The sequence below is a fragment of the Rattus rattus genome, chromosome 2 (assembly GCF_011064425.1).
Source record: "Rattus rattus isolate New Zealand chromosome 2, Rrattus_CSIRO_v1, whole genome shotgun sequence".
Classification (NCBI taxonomy): Eukaryota; Metazoa; Chordata; class Mammalia; order Rodentia; family Muridae; genus Rattus; species Rattus rattus.
The window spans coordinates 83,502,608-83,522,663 of NC_046155.1; the positions used below are offsets into that span (position 1 = coordinate 83,502,608).

Here is a 20,056-nt window from a genome sequence, read left to right on the forward strand (position 1 = left end):
TCTGCCTTCTGAGTTCCAGGAGGAAAGGCATGAGCCATCACAGTGGGATAAGGATTCTTAACATTATAAAATCAAGTTCATTTTCAAGGTCGAGCACTGTGGAATACTTTCTATCAGCCATGCCTTGTGTGTGTGCTGCCTCCCCCACCCCACTCCCATTAACCCCCAATTTCTGTTTGTATGCAAATTGAGCCACCAATTTTTTTCTCTTTAGCGGTTAGGAGTAACACTGGCCAGAAGACTCAGCCTGATGTCATGTCTCAGAATGCTAAAAAGCTGATTCAGAAAAATCTGGCTACATCAGCAGATACTCCACCAAGCACCATCCCAGGAACTGGCAAGAGCATCGCCTGTAGTCCCAAAAAGGCTATCAGAGACCCTAAAACTGGGAAAGGTAATCAGTTAGAGTATAGATGCCTTATAATTCTATAATACACATGAGTTGGTTTGACTTACATGTGTCATTGCTTCATAGCTGTGCAAGAGAGAAACTCCTATGCAGTGAGTGTGTGGAAGAGAGTGAAAGCCAAGCTAGAAGGCCGAGATGTTGATCCAAACAGGAGGATGTCAGTTGCTGAGCAGGTGACTACTTTTTAAGCTTAAGCTATGTATTAATGCTGCTGGTAGGCTGAAGGATCTTATTTACTCGTTTCCTTACTTTATCAAGAAATAATAGGCTCTTGGCCTGGCAGAATGATTCATTGGGTAAAGGCATATGCCTCAAAGCCTGACAGCCTAAGTTCAGCTCCAGTTTCACATGATAGAATAAAGGTTGCCAACTCATTCAAGATGTCCTCTTACTTCCATATGTGCGTGCATGCACACACATGGGTACACACTGAATGTTGATGATAAAAAGAGAAATTAGCCCCTTAAACTTTCATTCAGTACTCAGAAGGTTATTGGTAACACTGCTCTAAAGTTGTCAAATGCTCACTACTTGACTCTTCACTATCTAGTCCTTTCCTTTTGGACAGTCTCTTGCATAGAAATTTAAGTTGTATGGGTTAGGGATTTAGCTCAGTGGTAGAGCACTTGCCTAGCAAGCACAAGGCCCTGGGTTCAGTCCCCAGCTCCGAAAAAAAGAAAAAAAAATTTAAGTTGTATTATTGCTCTAATCATCCACCACCCTCAAGTTAACTCTCACCTTAAAGATTCTGAAAGTATCAGATGAAGGGAGGATGATAATTTTTGGAGGTGTAGACTCTTTAGTCCCATGAATAAATACCTGTGTGTTTTTGTCCAATGTTTTCTCCTGTTATTGTATCTGTATCTCACTCCCTGCCCCGCCCAGCCCCGCCCCGGGGTGCTAGAGATTGAACATTGAGCCTTGCAGGTGCTAGGTAGGTATACTTTACCACCGAGCTATTCAGCTGTTAGTTGTTTATTTTGAAAAAATGTTTAAAGTCACAGGAAAGTTGTAGGGATGCCATACTTTGTACCTAGACTAACAGCTACTTACCCACATTGGCATCATTTATTTTGTTCTAAGCAGAACATTTCATGGTATAACCCACCCTGAAAGTAAATGGTGGTGGGTGGTGGGTGGGCTTCTTACCATTCCTAAAGTCCTGAGGGTTCTGACTTTCCTAAGACCACTCAGCTTGTTGCATCATGTGTGATCATGAAGAGTGTGTGCCACCTCTTGCTACGAGAGTATAACCTCTCTTGCTTTGGGTGATTCGTTTGACTAGAAACTTGCAATTGGCATATGAAATGTGACCTTTTGGGTTCTCAATGATTTTCAATTCTGTCCTACCTATCTTCACAGGTTGACTATGTCATTAAGGAAGCAACTAATCTAGATAACTTGGCTCAGCTGTATGAAGGTTGGACAGCCTGGGTGTGAATGGCAAGACAGTAGATGAGTCTGGTTAAGCGAGGTCAGACATCCACCAGAATCAACTCAGCCTCAGGCATCCAAAGCCACATCACAGTCGGTGGTGATGCAACTGGGGGCTTACTCTGAGGAAACCTAGGAAATCTCGGTGTACTAGGAAGTGAATCCTGCAGGACAGCTGCACTCAGGGATACGCCCAACACCATGGCCAGGGTCAAAGGTGAAGAAAGCAAGCTCACTGCCTGCACACGGAGATTGTCTTTCTGCCACAGAACAGCTGCAAACGTGCCAGGAGGTTAGCTGAGAAAGAAATCGGGCTGCTGCGGAGCACAGAGTGACTTGGAACTCCATTCCACCTGACCCTGTGTGTACAATCCAGGAAAACAAACCCCGATCAGAAACAGAGAAAATTGGGGCCGCGAAGAACTCACAGCCACGGAAGAGTTGTTGCATTCAGATTCTCGAGAAACATTTGTTGCTCGGCAACAGTACTGGTCGGGTTGACCAGTTAAGTACCAAAAGGCTATGCTGTATGAATTTCAGAAATGGACTGAAAAAAATGGGAGAGCAGTGTAATAGACACACACTACATTGGAAGAACTTGACTTCTGAAATGAAGAGAAAAGCACCTATGGATCCCACTCCTTCCCATCGCTTACCTGTTCCCCTGCTCCCCGTTGACCCGCCCTGGTAGATTAGCTGGCTGTCAGACTCACTTTTATTTCAATCCTTACACTTCATAAACTTTTGTCTCCACATTGTTACCATATTTGGAGACAGAAACAGGAGCTTCTCCAAATCCAATGAGAACATGGAAAATTCAAGGATTGTTTAAAGGTCTGTGATCATCACATACAAGATGTAACTCTGGTTATTTCAGTCATATCTGTGACTCTATCATGTACAGTTTCCTGAATTGTCACTGTGCATCCAAACGTAATGAGTCTAACAGACACTGATTTCATGTGCACTCCCCTCTGCTTACAATGTGCATTTTTTGGAGGTCATTCAAATTTTCCCTCTTCTGTGATTGCTGTAGTTTCTTTCATAGAAAGTAGCTGATCTGATGTAATCTTTTACCTTTTAAACAACCAGGATAGAGAACCTATTGGAGTTTGAGTTGTTGATGACAGGTTCACAATAAAGTGATGTTCTGGTGGAGGTAGAGTGAAATGTTTTTTAATTCAGTTTTCTCTTTGATACTTTTAATTTACAAAGTGTAATTTTCTTTTGTTTTAAAGTGTAAATTAAAAATGCTTTAGTTTACCTGGCCTTTGGGAATATGCAGTAATGCCTACCAGCAGCACCTTTTAAGTTCAGCTTGTGACCTGTAATGGGTTCTGTTTACCTATTGCAACGTTTATAGCTTGCTGTTGAGTGACTAGTGTGTAGTGAGTCACGATCAAGGCATCCTTCAGTTTAGCATTTTCAGTACTCACTGCTGATCCTTGATAGAAGTGCAGACTAGAATAGAGCTAAAAATCACGTATCAACACAGAATAGCACACAGTATTTTGAGTCTTTTCCCTGCATTTTAGCAACTAGTGGTGGCCACTTAATTTGCCAGCCTCTATAAGCCTGAAAGGCTCTTCTCTGACTGCTAGAGTTGAATTGTAATCCTCACAGGTTGGATGCCAGTGTCAGCATTTTCTTAATTACGACTATTGGAAGGTGCTGTTTTTCAGTCTCCACATGTCCACTGACAAGTTAAAGAATCTAGCACATTGCATTTGATTTTATTTGTGGATTTTGGGCCTTATTTTCACAAAACAGCCTAGCCTGGAATATTGATACCATACTGTATTTTGCATGCTATTTTCTTCCCTTGAGGCATTGAGAGTAACTGCACTTTTGCTCTCTCAAGATGTGTCATTTTCAAACATTCTTCATGCCAGGAGGAACTTTTGTTGTAAGGAGAAAACCAGCTCAGACTTTTGTCCCTGTAGGTGGTGGTAGTGGTCAGAAATGGCTTTTGCTTTGGTAATAGGTGAATTTTATTCCCCAAGAGTCTCAGGCATCAGAAGTACTAGGTGTCTTAATCCAAGCAAAAATAAGACAGCTTAAAAAGCAACCAGAAGAAAGTGCCTCTGATGAACTATCCATCCTTATTTTTAAACTGGTCTTTGAGAGGAGAATAGTATGTGGTTATATATAGGGCAAGATAAGAGCAACTAGGACTTCAAAGCTTGTTGATGGCTGCACTCTGGATAAAGTCCTCATTTGTATGGTTGGGCTTTCTGATCAAATAGCCTTTCCAGGTTTAACTTCTGTAAGGAGCCTCAAGTGAAAAAACCAGGGCCACTGGGGATGTTTTATGAAATCATGTAGAGTGCTGTAGTTTTGAAGTCATCCTTTCATGATAAAATACCTATGGAAAACCAGGGATATTTTCTTTTTCTCCAACTCTTCCTCTCTTTACTCCCTACCCCTCTACTCTCTACTTCTGTCTTCCTTTCCCCCACCCTTTTAAGATTCAGCGGGTACAGAACAACCTCTTCTATTTCAGAGTACCCTTGAGGATTAAAATGTATTGTGATTAGTTGTCTTTAATTAGCTAGCTGGAGTCAGTTGATATCTCTGCCAAGCTGAAGCCTAGTACCTACGAAGCTGTTTCTTTACCAAAGTGTCTTGTTTCTGTTTATGGTCATGAGCTGATCATGCAGTTTGCTAGATGATTTGACACTGGTAGTGAGTTCTTTTGAGGTGTGAGATTTCTACTTGAAACTGATAGATCTTGATCTACTTTATTAGATCACTGATTCAGAGCTCAAATCCCAGGTTCAGGGTAAGAATTTGTAACACAAAGGAAAAACTCCCTTCACTTTGCCCTTAACACTTGCCTCTGTTATATCTAAGCTTCATTAGTAGATTTCTTAATATCATCCAGTGTTTGGTGTTACCTGCATTGTTTTTTCGTTTTAATTGTGGTTGTTCTGATGTGTGAAATTTAAGGAAAGAGCCATTTAATAAATGCCAAGCAGGGCAATGCAGCCAAATATTAGAGTTGATGTGCAGTCTTAGGTCCTTTTTAATCTGGGGTATTATAGGCAGTACTTTAAATCAGAGTCTTCCTGGCCTATTTCCCTCCACCTTTTTGTAGTTACTTGGGGGCTTACTTGTGCAGTACTAAAATCAAAGGAGCTGGTTCTTCTTTTACCCCAATCTTTTCTTAGTAATGAACACACCTACAACTAGCCTGCTACTCCTATTCATACACAGCAGATGTCAGTGCTGTGCTGCTAATATTAGCTGGATTTCCTGCAGTGCAGGGATGGAACCTTGCACATGCTAGGCAAGCTCTCTAACCCTGAGCTACATACATCCTAGCTCTTAGAACTAGCACCCTGAAGCATCTTTGTTTCATGTGTTAAGATGCGGACAAAGACCAACATTGTTTTTATAAAAATGCTAGTAATTTAGAACCCTGCCCCACCCCCCACCCCCTACCCCCCAATCAAGGAGGCAAAAATTAATGCACTAGTCACTGAAGACTCCATCTTCAGTTACCTGGATAGGATAGATTCCTCCTAACAAGTACTGGTGAGCATCACAGTGCTTTGCAAAGATTTAAGAGGAGGCAGTCACTGTACTTCGCCTGCTTTTGGGCCTAGATAACATCACTGTTTATTTACAAAAAGCAAACAGCTTGGGTTTGAAAAGGCAGCCATGTAGAGAAAACTTGAGAATTGGGGCTCACTGGGAAGTTCTAGTGCTAATGTTAAAAACTCAAATCAGCTGGATATTTGAAGATGGTAAAGAATTGGATATAGTCCTGAAACGTTTTATTTTTCTAAAACAGGCTGATTAGCAGTGGTGGTTTTCCCTTTTTCTGACAGTGTGTTTTAGCTCCTGTTTCAGATTTCTGTGTTATTTTTTCCAATTTACAAGTCCCTTAAGTTTCCACCTGGAATGTCAGGTGGCAATGACATCGTGTTCTTTTTTTAAACCCTTATTTAAGAACAAGTTGAGTTGAACTGAATCTTCCTTGTCTTAGTAACATTGTACAAATAGTGGCTTTTTTTTTAAGTTGTAATGCCTTCTGATGGATATAATTTTGTGCTTGTATTTAAGATTAAAAGTTGAGTAAATAACACCAGCTTCCTGAAAATGTCCATAATGCATCTTTTGAAAAACAAAACACCTGCCTACTTTACATTAACATGGTAAAGATTGTATGAAATACCTGTTTTTCAAAAAATAAAGGTTCAAGATAACAGTATCTAGGCTCTGAATTTATTGAAGTGGATCCCAGAAAGTTTGTTCTGGAATACAATTTTGTGACTTTTCCCCCCTATTATCTCTCCAAATTAAAAAGTTCTCAAAAGAACTGGAGAGATGGCTCAGAGGTTAAGAGCAGTTCCAGAGAGAGGTCCTGAGCTCAATTTACAGTAACCACATGGTGGCTCACAAACATCTGTAAAGGGATCCGGTGTGTCTGAAGACAGTGACAACGTGTTCACATACATAAAATAAATCTTAAAGTTCTCAAAAAAACAAAAATCCTTTTTGAACAGCCATTTGTTTCAGTAGGAAAGTTCTTGATAAGAATCAATACCTCTAGTCCCAGGGGAGGTAAGGATGGGTGAATCTCTGGTTTCTAGGCCAACCTGGTCTGTAAAACAAGTACCAGGACTGTCAGGACTACACAGAGAAACCCTGTCTCGAATAGCAAAAGAATGTATGAAGCTCAGTTTTAGCAATATTTAAAACAAAACTTTGACCCTTATTCTGAGTGAAAGAAATGAAGGAAAAGAGTATTTGGGAAGAGTTCATTCGCTATGCCAAAGTTCTGAGGAAGATTAGTGTAATGGGCTTCATCATCTGACACATTTCAAAGGTCACTCCTCTTTGTTAAAAAAAAAAAAAAAAAGATGTTTATAACCCTTGGGCCAATTTGCAAGGTCAGTGAGAGCTGGATTTGGACCTGGGGCTGTCCTAAATTTAATCTTAAATTTTACTTTGGGAACATCGATTAAACTCGAAGCTTTCTGAAGCAGTAGCCAAGTTACCAAGGTAGAAGTGACAGATTTTAAAAACCCTCTTTTTACTCTGCTGTCCTCTTACAAAGTGACTTCCTGGTACCGGGTTAGCTTGGTGCAGCTGTTTTGGTCCTTTTGTTCTCAATACTGAGGAGGCGAAGGAGGGAACTCCAGGCCTTACAATTTTCGATATGATTTATCAACCGAGTCATAGCCCCCCACCCCCACCCCCCATAACACACACACACTCTGAGCTTCTTTGCTGGTCAAAACGTCTGACAAATTGTATGCCCCTTTGATAGAACCACCGTGGGCCAGAAAGGACCAGGCTTATTTGGGCTCACTATGTGATCTCTCAGGTTTCTTTTAAACTTCCAGGGACTTTAAAGAACCTGGTAATTTGCTTATTTATTTTATTTTTTAAAGAATATAAATCTAAGATAGTTGAAGTCCGTATTTAGCATGGCTTCCCCATAACACCCATTAATCAGCTCGAAACGTTCCATCATCTGAATTGTTCCTCTACCCATCCATCCCTCCGAATGAAGCGCTCCCTTAGCTACCTGAAGTACTCAAATCAATCAAGTGAAGCGCCCCGCAAATGATTCCCCAAAGTCTGGCTGCAAATGACGCCCTTTAAGAGTTCGTGCGTCTTTCGTGTTCTCAAAACGCCTGTTAACACTGTTGGCAAAAAGGCAGCAGCATTAGGCACAGGTGCTCACATGGGGCCGCTTGTTTTCCAGTCAGCAGGTGCCACGGGAACCTAAAAGCGTCCCTTGCCCATCTAGCCTCCGCAAAGGATGCCACTGCGCATCCTCTACTCAGCTGAGCAGACAGGCCCCTCGGCGCCTTTGAGATACAGCAGTAGACAGGTAGGGAGTAGAGAGGCCACAAACGTTCAGGAATATTTGGGTGAGAGACTAGCGACGGCAGTTGAACCGCTTCCTTCCGCCCCGCCTCCCGCGGGCCACATCCCTGCACTCTGATTGGCCAGAGTCTTTCAGCTCCGCGCAGCTTCACTCTCCTTTGACCTGGATTTCAAGTCATGCGCTAGCTGCGGGTTGGCCTGGCTTCCCAGAAGCCGGAGTGCGGTCTATCCAATGAAGAGCGAGTTTCGCGAGGGCTGTCGGGAAAGGCAGCGAGCCTATATAAGCGGCCTGCGGGGCGTTCCCCCCGCGCTCGGGTTACCGTGCTGGTGTTGGGTTTGGTGTGTTTGCGCTCGTTGATAACCGTGCGTCTGGAACGATGGCCGAGGGGGATAACCGCAGCAGCAACCTGCTGGTGAGTCGCAGTGGTCAGTCTGTCCCCGGAGCTCCCGGATGGACCTCCTGGTCTTGGTGAACTACAGGGGCAGCCAGGCCTGATCCTGGGACTCCCTGCCCATCTCCACGGTGGTGGTCCTTGCTGCCGATCCCCAACGTCCCCCGGGGAGCGTGCACTACAAGGCTTGGACCGTGAGTGTGGAAATGTGAGAAGGGGTCTGTGGCAAGAAGGAACCTGGGTAGCAGGTTGGGGCACTCGGCCGCCAGGGGCCTTGTCTAGCGCTCCCGGCTCAGGCCGGAGAGACCTACCTGTTTTGCCCTCTGATCTTAATTTCATGTTTCGTAGATTATTATTATTTTTTTCTTTTTTTCGGAGCTGGGAACCGAACCCAGGGCCTTGTGCTTGCTAGGCAAGCGCTCTACCACTGAGCTAAATCCCCAGCCCCTCGTAGATTATTTTTAATCATGATTCTTTTTTCCCTAAAACTTGGCGCAAGGATGGAGGGTCAAAGGGCTGCTACAGAGAATTAGTTTATCGCTGACACAGAATTTGTTGGAGCTGTTTGGTTGGAGTTCACCGCAGGAAGCTGAAAACGGGTTATGCGGAAAGGACAGTGGGAGATCCTGGCACTTGTCTGGGAACTGACGAGGGACTCACCGGACTGGATGCAACTTTAAAATGATTAGCACAGATTTTTTTTCTTTTTTTTCGGAGCTGGGGACCGAACCCAGGGCCTTGCGCTTGCTAGGCAAGCGCTCTACCACTGAGCTAAATCCCCAACCCCGATTAGCACAGACTTGAAGGAGCTGCAGGAGATGGTATTAAAGGAGGGCATGTTTGCTTCATTACAAGTTTTGGTTTTTGTTTTTTTAAGGCTAGGTTTTCGTGTATCCTGACCTATCGAGGTTAGCCTTGTATTTGTCATCCTCCTGTCTCCACCTCTCAAGTGCTGGGATTACAGTTGAGCATCACCAGGCCCTGTTTTAAATTTTAAACTGCACCTAGGCAAGAACGAAAGATCATTCCCCTCCCCCCGCCCTGTAATGTCATTCCCCAGAAAAGGCAGACCATATCAGAAATGAAAATAGCAATCAGATTTTAATCAGCTTTTTCACTTTTTCTGAGAGCCTAAGTGCCGACAAGTGACTTTGGGACAGTTTTGATTGTACAAGATTTTCAGTTTGTATTCGTGTTTAAATGTGAATGCCCTGTATCCTTGAATTCCCTCTACACAGACACACACACACACACAGTACACAAGCAAACAATCCAATAGAGATGCCTGCCCTGCATCCTGAATCTTACCCTACACAATACACATACACCAGCAAACAATCCAGTAAGAGGAGTAATTGCTGTACAGGGAAACTCCCACAGGAGAGGGCCTCTATTTCCATCAATGCAGTATCATTTTAAGGAGAGCAAGGCCATTAGTCTTAATGTTTCCTGGATTTAAATATATTAGCCTCTTTGTGTCTCAGTCTCCTCATCTTAAAGTAGAGGTTGTAAGAATACCTTTTCCAGTTTGAGGAGCATTAATTGAAGTATAACATGTAAAAGGTTAAGAATTTCTAGTGTGGGGTGACGTCAGAAGTTCTTAGTCACATATTTCATTTTTACTAAAATTAGCCTCAACCGTACTATCATTTGCATACTACTTTGTGAAAAGTTGATGTGTCGGTTGAGCTTTGTGTGTTTGTGGTTCCTGGATGTTGAATCCAGGGCTCTGCACAGACTGAGCAACTGCTGGGTTCTAATTTCCTTCCTTTACTAAAGTCCCTGATAGGTCTAGGCCACAATAGCCCATGGTGAAGGTATGCTTTTGACTGGTTGTCGCATATGCAGAGAAACTTTGAGATTTAATTGAAATTCCATCATTAACAAGAAGAAGCCATTATGGAGAACTTTTAAGTGCTGAGGTCACATAATTTGGTTAGAATAGTTTTCTTTAATTCCACAGTGACTGCCAATATCAGAGTTATTCTATTATACTATTATGTATTTAGTATTAAGGGAAAAGTTCTCCTGATGGATTTAGAAGGGCTTAAATCAATAAAGTGACCAATCAACAGATCAATGCCAACCACCTGAAATGAGCAAACATAGAATATTCAATTTAGTAATATTCTGAGCACTGCCTCATGGCTCTGTGGGTACATTGGGGATATTGGTTAACCATATTAAGCTCACCTTCATGAATATTGAAATACATTGTGAAACCTTGGCAGTATGATGATACATCATGGACATATGGCCCAGTGCTAAAGTGACCATTAAAGCCTATGCTTTCTCCTGCCCACGGACTTTCATGTTTGTGTACCAAAAGTGCAGTTTTTCATGACTCACCTTGTTTAAGATAACAGTTTTGTTAAAGGCATTTTATGTGTATTTGATGACTTAGAAAGATTTTACTCACTGAGCCACCAAAGTGTTGAGATTGGGGAAGTGACACTGTAACGCTGTTGGTCATGTGTAGGCCGTGGAGACTGCAAGTCTTGAAGAGCAGCTGCAAGGCTGGGGAGAAGTGATGCTGATGGCTGACAAAGTCCTTCGATGGGAAAGAGCCTGGTTTCCACCTGCCATTATGGGTGTGGTCTCCCTGCTGTTCCTGTAAGTGAGAGATTCTATTGCTAAATGCTCCGAGGGTTCATAGCCTATGCTTAGAGAAGCTTTTGTACTACATAATCCAAGAGGAATGCCTTTATTTCAAGCAGCTTGCCCACTTTCTAGAATTTGTAGTCCTTATGTAAAATTGTAAGTTAATACTGTTGAATAAATTCCAGACACTCAAACTCTTATTTCAACACTCTTGCTTTATATTATTTTCTACTAAATATTGAGGTCTCCAGAGTTTTTGACTATCGTTGTTTACATTAAGCACTTTAACTGTGCCGTGGTACCTCGAGAAAACCCTTTGTGAGGAAATTAGAAAGGAAACAGCACCATCTCTGAGAAGCTGAGGGTGAAGAGTGAACCTCTTTGACTAGGAATAATGACCACTGTGGTTCTCTAACCTCGGTTAATTTTCTTTGTTTTTAATAGGATTATCTATTATCTCGATCCATCTGTGCTGTCCGGTGTTTCCTGTTTTGTCATGTTTTTGTGCCTGGCTGACTACCTTGTTCCCATTCTAGCACCAAGGATTTTTGGCTCTAATAAATGGTAGGTGGCTCTGCATGATTAGTGTGCTGTGCTTAAAGACGACGATTGTCCAGCCATCAGATAGCTTCTAGGAGTGAGAGTCATTGCTCTTAAGTGAAGAATTTCATACCTAATTTCAAATGTATATCAAGAACTTTTAGTGCACTATCTAGTTCACTTTGGTCAAAAATTTGCTTTTGATTGTCTATTTAGTTTTATTTCTGTACCTTAAGTAAGGATATTTTTTAAAGGTGATATTTTAACTAAGAATTCCAGAACTCTTTTTTTTTTTTTTTTTTTAAACTACATAATGTTTATTTGTGGGGTAGGGGTACATGCACCATAACATGCATGTGGGGATCAGAGGGCAACTTTCCAGAATTTGTTTTTTACCACGTGTGGGTCTTCGGGATAGAACTCAAGTCAGAAGGTTTTGCAGCGTATACCTTTGCCTACTAACCCCCTCAGTGGACCTTGAACTCAACTTGTTTAAAAGTGTCTCTTTGATGTGTGTGAGTCTTTGCTTGTGTGTACACTTGAGGACAGTTTCATGTCAAGCAAGGTCAGTGGCCCATTCTCTTGTTAAATGTGTTACATTGTATGGTCACCAACTTTCCCCAAACACAACAGTATTAGGTCATTATGGCAACTTAAGAGCAGGTGGAAGGACACCCCAGCACTTTTAATCCCAGCACTTGGGAGACAGAGGCAGAGAGGTCTGAGTTTAAGGCCTTCACTGGTGCACCCAGCGCTTTTAATCCCAGCACTTGGGAGACAGAGGCAGAGAGGTCTGAGTTTAAGGCCAGCCTGGTACGGTATGGGCTACACAGAGAAGAAACTCTGATAAAATCCTACTTGTAGAGGTTATTAGACTCTTAAGCTTGATCTTTTGAGCTGTGAGGACTGGTACACACCTCTAATCCCAGTACTCTGGATGACAGACACTGAAATTAAGGCCAGAGTGGGCTACAAACACATAACAAACTCTGGGCTTGGCGTGGCTACAGAGACATTCTGTCACAGACACATGCAGTGCTACACCCCCCAGAACAAACCAAGAGGGATGTTATGTTTAAGGTTGAGTTGAGGGGGTGCATTAAGGCAGTGCAGGCACCCCTTATGACCATGTCTATTCTGAGAAGATGAGAGTAGGTGCTGTTGGATACACATAAGCTGTTGATTTTAGTTTTGCCATTCTCAAATGGTTGCTTATGATGTCCTCAAATTATAGTTAAGTAGTTAAGGATTGCATTAATAACTCTTTGAGCTTCCTGTGGAATGTTGGCTTCCTCAGTTTTGATCCAGACCTGGAGCCAGGCCCTGCAGGTGTAGCCCAGTATCTAGAGTGCTTGCCCAGAACATATGGTACCCTTAATTTTTTCTCTCAGCTGGAGGAGTGAAAACCACACATAATGAACACAGTAGACTTCTTATTATCAGCTGACATATTCAGTTGATTCGTGTTCTGCTTGTACTCTTAATTTTTTTTATCCAAATAACAGCAACTTATGTAACCTGTAGAAATGGGAGCTTTTAATGTGTGCCTTCCATATCTTTAAGAACAAATCGATATAATTTGGGGGAGACAGATTAAACTCTGGTTTAAGTAAGCATGTTTCCTTAAAGAATAATGGATCGTTGTTAGATTTGTTATTCAAGCTGCTCTTCCCTTACATGAGGAGTTCATGCTGTTATATTTGGGGACGTTTATGACCTTGACATTAGCCAGACAGCAAGCAGTCCACTAACTCCTAATCCGAGAGGGAAATCTTCAGAGAATAATCAGTGTTATAGCATCAGTGGAGCGAGTGTCTGTTTTGCTTCTCTAGGATGATGCTGTGGGAAAGCTCTGGGGAAGAAGGGACAATAGCCATTGCTCACCATGGCCATGGACAGCTTGGATGATCTGAGAAGTCCTCCCACTTTACTAGCTCACACTGGAGGAGAGAGGGCAGCATGGTTATCAGCATGGACCTGTGCCATAAAAATCACAGAGAGATCGACTACAAATGAGAAAAATAGGCTTTTTTTTAGAGCGGCCTGTTTTTTTTTTTAACTGCCGTTTTGTTTAGTGCCTGCTTGTGTTTTTTTCTCCCTGGGACTGAGCTCATAATGAATTTGGACTGGGTGCTTACTTCTTAAAGTAAGATTGTGTGTGTTCCTTCATCCATGTCCACCTACCACTTGCACATGTACCTTAGCACATGTAGAAGTCAGAGGGCAATTTCTTTATAGTTGGTTTCTCTCTTCCATGGGGTTCTAGAAATTGCCCTCAGGTCCCCAGGCTTGGCAGTAAGCATCTTTATTTTCTGAACCATCCTGCTGCCCTGGTGTAGAAGTTATTCCCTCCAGATACTCAGATGCAGCTGCTCGGAGCCCTGGTGGGCACAATGCAAGATTCAAACTAGTAGAAGTATGTCCACAGGGACTGGTGAGGTGGATCGGACAGTAAAGGTGCAAGCCACCAAGCCTGATTCTCTGAGTTTGGAACCTGCTGCCCACATGGTGGAAGGAGAGAACCAACTCCCACAGGCTGTCCTCTGACCTCCACACGTATTCCATGTCATGCACGTACACACATATGTACACTTACACCTAAAATAAGTAAAAAAGAGGATATGAACATGGGCATACTTTATGTAAAACATAATTCTGTTCTGTGAATAATGACTTAAAATGTAGTCACTTTGGGGACTAGAAAGGTCTCAGAGGTTAAAAGCACTTGCTCTTCTTTAGGAGACCTGAATTTTCTTCCCAATACTGAACAACTGTTTGTAACTCCAGTTCTAAGGACATTAATGCTCTCTTCTGGCTTCTGCATGCACCAGGTACAGCATACATGTGGTGTATAGATGTAGGCAAAACACTTATACACATAAAGTAACAATAGTTTTCAAATGTGGAGGCACCTTCCTGTGTGCTCAGCCCTGGGGAGTTAGAGACAGGAGGGTCAAGAGTCTTAACTGTTAGCGCATGCCTGTAGTCCTAGGCCTTTACAGTGCAAGACAGAAGGCTAATGAGTTCAGAGGCAGCCACATAGTAAGATTCTGGGGCTGTAGAGATGGCTCAGCGGTTAAGAGCACTGACTGCTCTTCTAGAGGTTCTGAGTTCAAATCCCAGCACCCACATGGTGGCTTACAACCATCTGTAATGAGAGGTCTGATGCCCTCTTCTGGTGTGACTGAAGACAGCTACAGTGTGTTTATATATAATAAATAAATCTTTAAAAAAAATAAGATTCTGCCTTTGGAAAATTAAGTAAATAAATTGTACTATAGCCATTTACTTATAACAAAAGAGGAATCCCTTTTCTAGGACCACTGAACAACAGCAAAGATTTCATGAAATCTGCAGTAATCTAGTAAAAACTCGACGCAGAGCTGTGGGCTGGTGGAAACGCCTCTTTACGCTAAAGGAAGAAAAGCCTAAAATGGTATTTTTTTTTTAACTTACTGAATGTGAAGCAAAATCATGAGTTCACTGATTTTAGCCTAGTGATAGCATTGTTAGGAATAAAGTTCAATACTTACTACCCTTTTGTGTAATACTGACTTACAAGTTTCATATCTTAGCTTTGGTTTTGGTGGGAAGTTGCTAAGTGGGAAGGTAGCATAGTTTATGTTATAAATCTATATAGACACAGTAATTCTAAGAAGTGAAATTACATTCTATAAAAGAAAATTAATAAAAAATGGGATTATTTTCCCAGCCTTTAAAAGAAAACTGTCTAAACCCCCACATGAAGCTGTATGTGCAGCATACAGCATGGTCTTTGTGTGGACCACATGAAGCTGTATGTGTGGCATACCATGGTCTTTGTGTGGACCTCTGTAGAGGGCTGGGGCTGTGGTCACCTGTGCACAGTGTAGCGTGGTCATGCTGCAGAGTTGCCCTGCTCAGTCTGCCGCTGGTTGCTGACAAGTTGTTACTCTTTTTGTTGCCAGTACTTCATGACCATGATCATTTCTCTTGCTGCGGTTGCTTGGGTGGGACAGCAAGTCCACAACCTGCTTCTCACCTACCTGATTGGTAAGACATTGAAGAAACATCACACCTGCATCTTACCTTAGCAGGGAAGTCTGACCGTAGTATGCAGTCATTAAATAGATTGAGCATTCCCAGGCCTGTGGAAGTATAGCGAGATGGGAATGAAAGACTCCAGCCTGTGCTGTGGACCTAGCTCAGTTCGTAGAGTGCTTGCCTTGTCACCAAGGCCTGGGTTTGATACCCAGTACTCGATAAAGCTGTCATTCCAGCACTTAGGACCTAGATGCAGAAGGAGCAGAAGTTCAAAGTCATACCTATCTATATGCTACATGTCAGGTTCAAAACCAGCCTGGGCTACATAAAATTCAAGTCAGGGCTTAAGATAGAGCTTCATGGTTAAAACCCTTGCTTGGTTCAATTCCTAGCTCACAGCAGCCTAATGACATTAGTATCGGGGAGTCTGATGGCCTCTTCTGGGCACACATGTAGCACACATACATACACGTAGGCAGATCACTTGTGTATACACACAAAATAAAAATCTTACAGAAAAAAAGGCTGCCTTTGTTTTCCCAGAGTTCACTGAAGCCTCATAGGAAGTGAACAAAGAGGAGTGCGATAGAAGTGCATGTGTGAGCGTGAGTGCAGTCGGGAGGCACGCTGGCTGGCTGCAGTGCTGGGCTGAGTCCTGGTGACTTGCCACTTTCTCCACAGCTTTCAACTCAAGAGAGTTAAGTACTGTCTCCTCAACTTTTTTTTTTTTTTTTTTTTTTAATTTTCTAGTGACTTTTGTGCTGTTGCTTCCTGGACTAAACCAACATGGAATCATCTTGAAGTACATTGGAATGGCCAAAAGGGAGATAAACAAGCTTCTCAAGCAAAAAGAAAAGAAAAACGAATAGTGTGGCTGCGGAGTGTGCCCTGGCCCTGGGGACAGTTGTCCAGTGCTGGCTGGACACTGAAATGTTGCAGTGGCCCTTTGCTTCCCTCATTCTGCCCTTGCTAATAGAGATTCTCACAGGCCAGGCTCCGTGCTGTGTCTAGTGCCAGGTGTAGCTGGGTACATTCCCGTCAGTATGACTTGTTTTATTGAGTTTTTATTTTTGACAACTTCCTTTAAAATACTAAAGTGGTGAACTCTACTGTTCTGTACAGTGAACTGTGACTTTGCATAATTGTCGATGTTTGCTTTAGCTATATTCAAGGTAGTGGTCTGTGGCTACAGGAAGCTGGTTCTACTGTCTGCTTCCACAGTCTGCTTAACAGACTGTCTTTGAGTACAGAGGTCAGGTTTACCACTTCTGATGAAGAGACCACTTAAGATTCATTCCTGATTTTCCACCGTGGGAGAATACCCATGGAACAAGATAAAATTAATTCCTCACCCGAGTGTGTGGAAGCTCCTCTCTCGTAGGAAACTCGACAGTTTCAGGGAGCATTGCCCCTTTGTTCCCTCGAGGAATCTGACAGGCTTTGACTGACCTCACATTCCCCTTGCACTGCTTAAGGTTAGTCCTAGTCCTTAATGGCTTTTGAGCAACAAGCTTCTAGAAGATTGTATTTGGGAATTTTAGCAGTGTTTTTGTTCTGGATTTAAGCTGACTTAAAATGTTCGTGACTTTAAGCCAGCCAAGGATAAAAGTATCCTTTGTTCACTGAGTAGAAAACTAGATTATCTATTAATATTTAAGACCAGAAAAACAAGGCTTTAAAAGCCTGGAAAATCTGATTTGTTTTCGTAGTATTGGCTGTATTTCAGTCACTCCAGCTTTGCACTTCAGAGACAGTGTTTACTGGTGTTTGACTTTCCCCTTGATATTTCTCAGAAAAATGCAGGGCTGCAGCTGAGAGCAGACTGCTGAGCGGTGACTTTGGGCTGCATAGCTTTTGCAGCTCCTTAAGCTTACTGTGATCATGTGCCCTCTCAGTAGGTAGGCTTTTAGAGCAGTCGGAATCTGCAGAACTGAACCTCTGAGGGCCAAATAGGACACATTTGGGAACAGCTCCTTAACCCATGAGCTAGCTGTAACATGGTTTGTGGATCCATTGCACTGATGCTGTGAAGACTGAACCTGTCTGTCTGCCTCTGTTCACTCCCCTCCCTAGCACTGTACTCAGTTGTGCCTCTTGTAGCATGTATGTGTTTGTTTTTCAATGTTTCCTGACACCCACTTTGATTTTACATGTTTTCTTGTAAATAAGCCTGCCTTCCTTCCTGTGTACATGTATATGTGTGTGTGAGACTAATACATGTTCTACTAGTTAACTACTTTGGCAGTTTTAATCATTTCTTCTACTTTGTTTTGTGGTAAAAGGGGAAAAATTAAAAAAAAAAATACAGTTGGAACCTATTTGTCTCACTTCCTTTGTTAACTTTTGAGTTTATGAATCTGACTAGTGAACTCCCAGTTGTTATTACAGCTCTCTAAGGTACACCATGTCCGATGGAAAGGGAAAACAGTGAAGAGGAGGGACCCTAGGACAGGAGGGAGGGACCAGCAGGGAACAGTAGAGGCTCAGAAGAGCAAGCACTTCTGCTTCCAAAGCAGGCAGTTGATAATCATCAGTAGGTGACATTTGTCTGCCTTTTAAAATTTGGCCTGAAGTTGGGTGTTATAACTTGGGGTCTCATTGGGAACAGGCCCTACTTACTCTTAAGCACATGGATCCCTTTCTGGAGGTTCAAGCAAAGACCATCACATATCCTGTGGCTTTGAAATTGCTTGCTTGGAGTCTCATGAGGCCAACCTTGACTACATGGGAAGACTTCAAAAGTTCAAAATCACAAAAGGAAACACCAGTGGTGGTAACTGGTAATTGCTCAGGTCACCTGCATCTGAGTGCCCTCCTAACTGTGGAGGGTTCACATGGAGACATTAAAGAGCTGGGCCAAGAAGGAAAGAACGGATGCTGACTGTTTCCCTGTGCCCAGGAGGTCTGGGGCCTTTGGTGTTTTTAGACAGGCTTATGGAAAGCCTGGGCTAGCCTTGGACTGCTGGCCCTGCTGCCTTCACCTCGAACCGTCCTGTGTCACTTCACACAACCTAGTTTTTAAAAGTTTGTAAGGTGTAGATTTTCAAATGCCAGCAGCTCATCTTTCACCAGGTTCTAATTTGCCTCTAACAAGTCACAAATGTCAGTTTCTACAGGGTTCTTTATTTCACTTCTCTCTAGCCCAGCCACCCCACATTCTTTACCAATTTCTACGCAAATGCCTCCCCCACCCCACACACACACCCGTCCTCTGAGCGTGGGGCCATCTAGATGCTGTGGCACACCAAGGCCACATAAGAGGACACTGGGATCAGGTAGCCAAATCCCCACAAAACCTAACTTGCATCTCAGTTAACTACCACCCTCCTCACTGCTGCTGTGATCTGAGTTCCTGAAGCCTTCCTATTGGGTCCATGTTTATCTGTGAAATGGAGACAAATATCAGTTCTCACCATTTGTTAAGAGCTAAGCTTATGGAAGTCCTTTAAGAGAAGCTGTAGCAACTTTGCAGGTAACCTACATCCCCAGAGCACATCCCATTGCTACCCAGTGTGGCTGAGGCCCTATGTTGATTAGCTGTCTATCTCTCTGGCTGCTCATTTTGCTCCTTGACTCCTGGTATCTGGTCCAAGATGGTGAACATTCTATGTCCCTCCTATGGATAGCCCTTGGAAATGAGAGATGTTGGGACTGGAGAGATGGAGCAGCTCTTCCAGAGGTCAATTCCTAGCAACTACATGGCAGCTCACAACCATCTATGATGGGATCTGATACCCTCTTCTAGCCTGCAGGAAACACACACTCAAATATAAAATATATGCAGAGGACTTTTTGGGGTGGTGGTGCCTGCCTTTAATCCTGGCACTCACACTCTTTGAAGTCAGAGGCAGGCATATCTCTGAATTCAAGTCTAGCTTGGTCTTCAGACCCAGGATAGCCAGGGCTACATAGAGCCAGGGCTCTTGGAGAAAAAAATGAAAACAAAAACACTCAGTTCAAATCCTAGTAACCACATGATGGCTCACAACGTTCTGTAGTGGGATCCGATGCCCTCTTCTGGTGTGTCTGAAGGGAGTTACAGTGTACTCATATAAATGAATAAATCTATAAAAAAACAAAAACAAAATACACCCCCAGCCCCCAAATTAATAGATGTTAAGGGGAAGTATGCTGCACGTACTTAGGAAGCAGAACAAGGTAAGGGAACATGACGCTATTATGTAAGGAGAATTAGAAGACTGAGACAGGATGGTGAGTTCGAGGTCAGTCTGAAATACACAGTCAGACCTGTGCTCAAAATCCTTATAAACCGTGGGAAAGTCAGTGGTCAATGTGTGGGGTGTGTTACGACTGGGCTGAAGATTCCCCTGAGGTGAGAGGAGGTGGAGAGGACTCTAGCTGGCCTGAACAGGACAAAGATGACTCTGACAGGCCTTTCTCTTCTCCATCCCTTCTGCTTTGCTAAAACCATTAGGTCACATCCCTAAAGCGAGCCACCAAGGCCCCTTATTTGGTCACTCCCCCCCTCCCCCCCTTCAAGCAAGAGGTTTATTTTCTGGCATGTTGGTTGACTGACCTTCAATTAGTCCTCGAGTGACTAGAAGACAACCTGGTCACTTCCTTCTGAGGCTGACTACTAAGGTCCAGCTTTCAAAGGACTGAAGTCCAGCAATCCAAAGCCCCCTTGCAGCTGCCCCAATTAACCTGTCCAATCAAAATAATCACCTCATCCTAGCATGAAGTTTCCCCTTTTACCGTTATAAACTGTCATTTGCCTGAGGGCCACATCTGCTCCTCTCTTTTGTTCTTCAGGACCTATATCCACTCCCTCCCTTTTCTTGGTTCCCTTCTT

The 20,056-nt window shown here is 43.0% G+C and overlaps 2 protein-coding genes across 4 annotated transcripts in view; both read left to right on the forward strand.

Moving 5' to 3' along the window:
• The window catches only part of Smg1 (SMG1 nonsense mediated mRNA decay associated PI3K related kinase), a 104,649-nt gene extending 98,590 nt beyond the window's left edge, over positions 1–6,059 (forward strand). For all 3 annotated transcript variants that reach the window (XM_032892821.1, XM_032892819.1, XM_032892820.1), the window contains 3 exons: positions 215–394; positions 476–582; positions 1,772–6,059. In XM_032892821.1, coding sequence (XP_032748712.1) covers positions 215–394; positions 476–582; positions 1,772–1,849 — 365 coding nt within the window. In that variant the 3' untranslated portion in view covers positions 1,850–6,059. The remainder of the gene's footprint in view (positions 1–214; positions 395–475; positions 583–1,771) is intronic.
• A 1,910-nt stretch (positions 6,060–7,969) lies between these two features.
• Positions 7,970–17,557, forward strand: Arl6ip1 (ADP ribosylation factor like GTPase 6 interacting protein 1). The gene is made up of 6 exons (XM_032892822.1): positions 7,970–8,100; positions 10,559–10,692; positions 11,125–11,244; positions 14,539–14,656; positions 15,168–15,252; positions 15,994–17,557. The coding sequence occupies exons 1-6, from the start codon at positions 8,065–8,067 to the stop codon at positions 16,110–16,112; spliced, it is 612 nt and encodes a 203-aa protein (XP_032748713.1). The 5' UTR covers positions 7,970–8,064; the 3' UTR covers positions 16,113–17,557.
• The last annotated feature ends 2,499 nt before the right edge of the window (positions 17,558–20,056 follow it).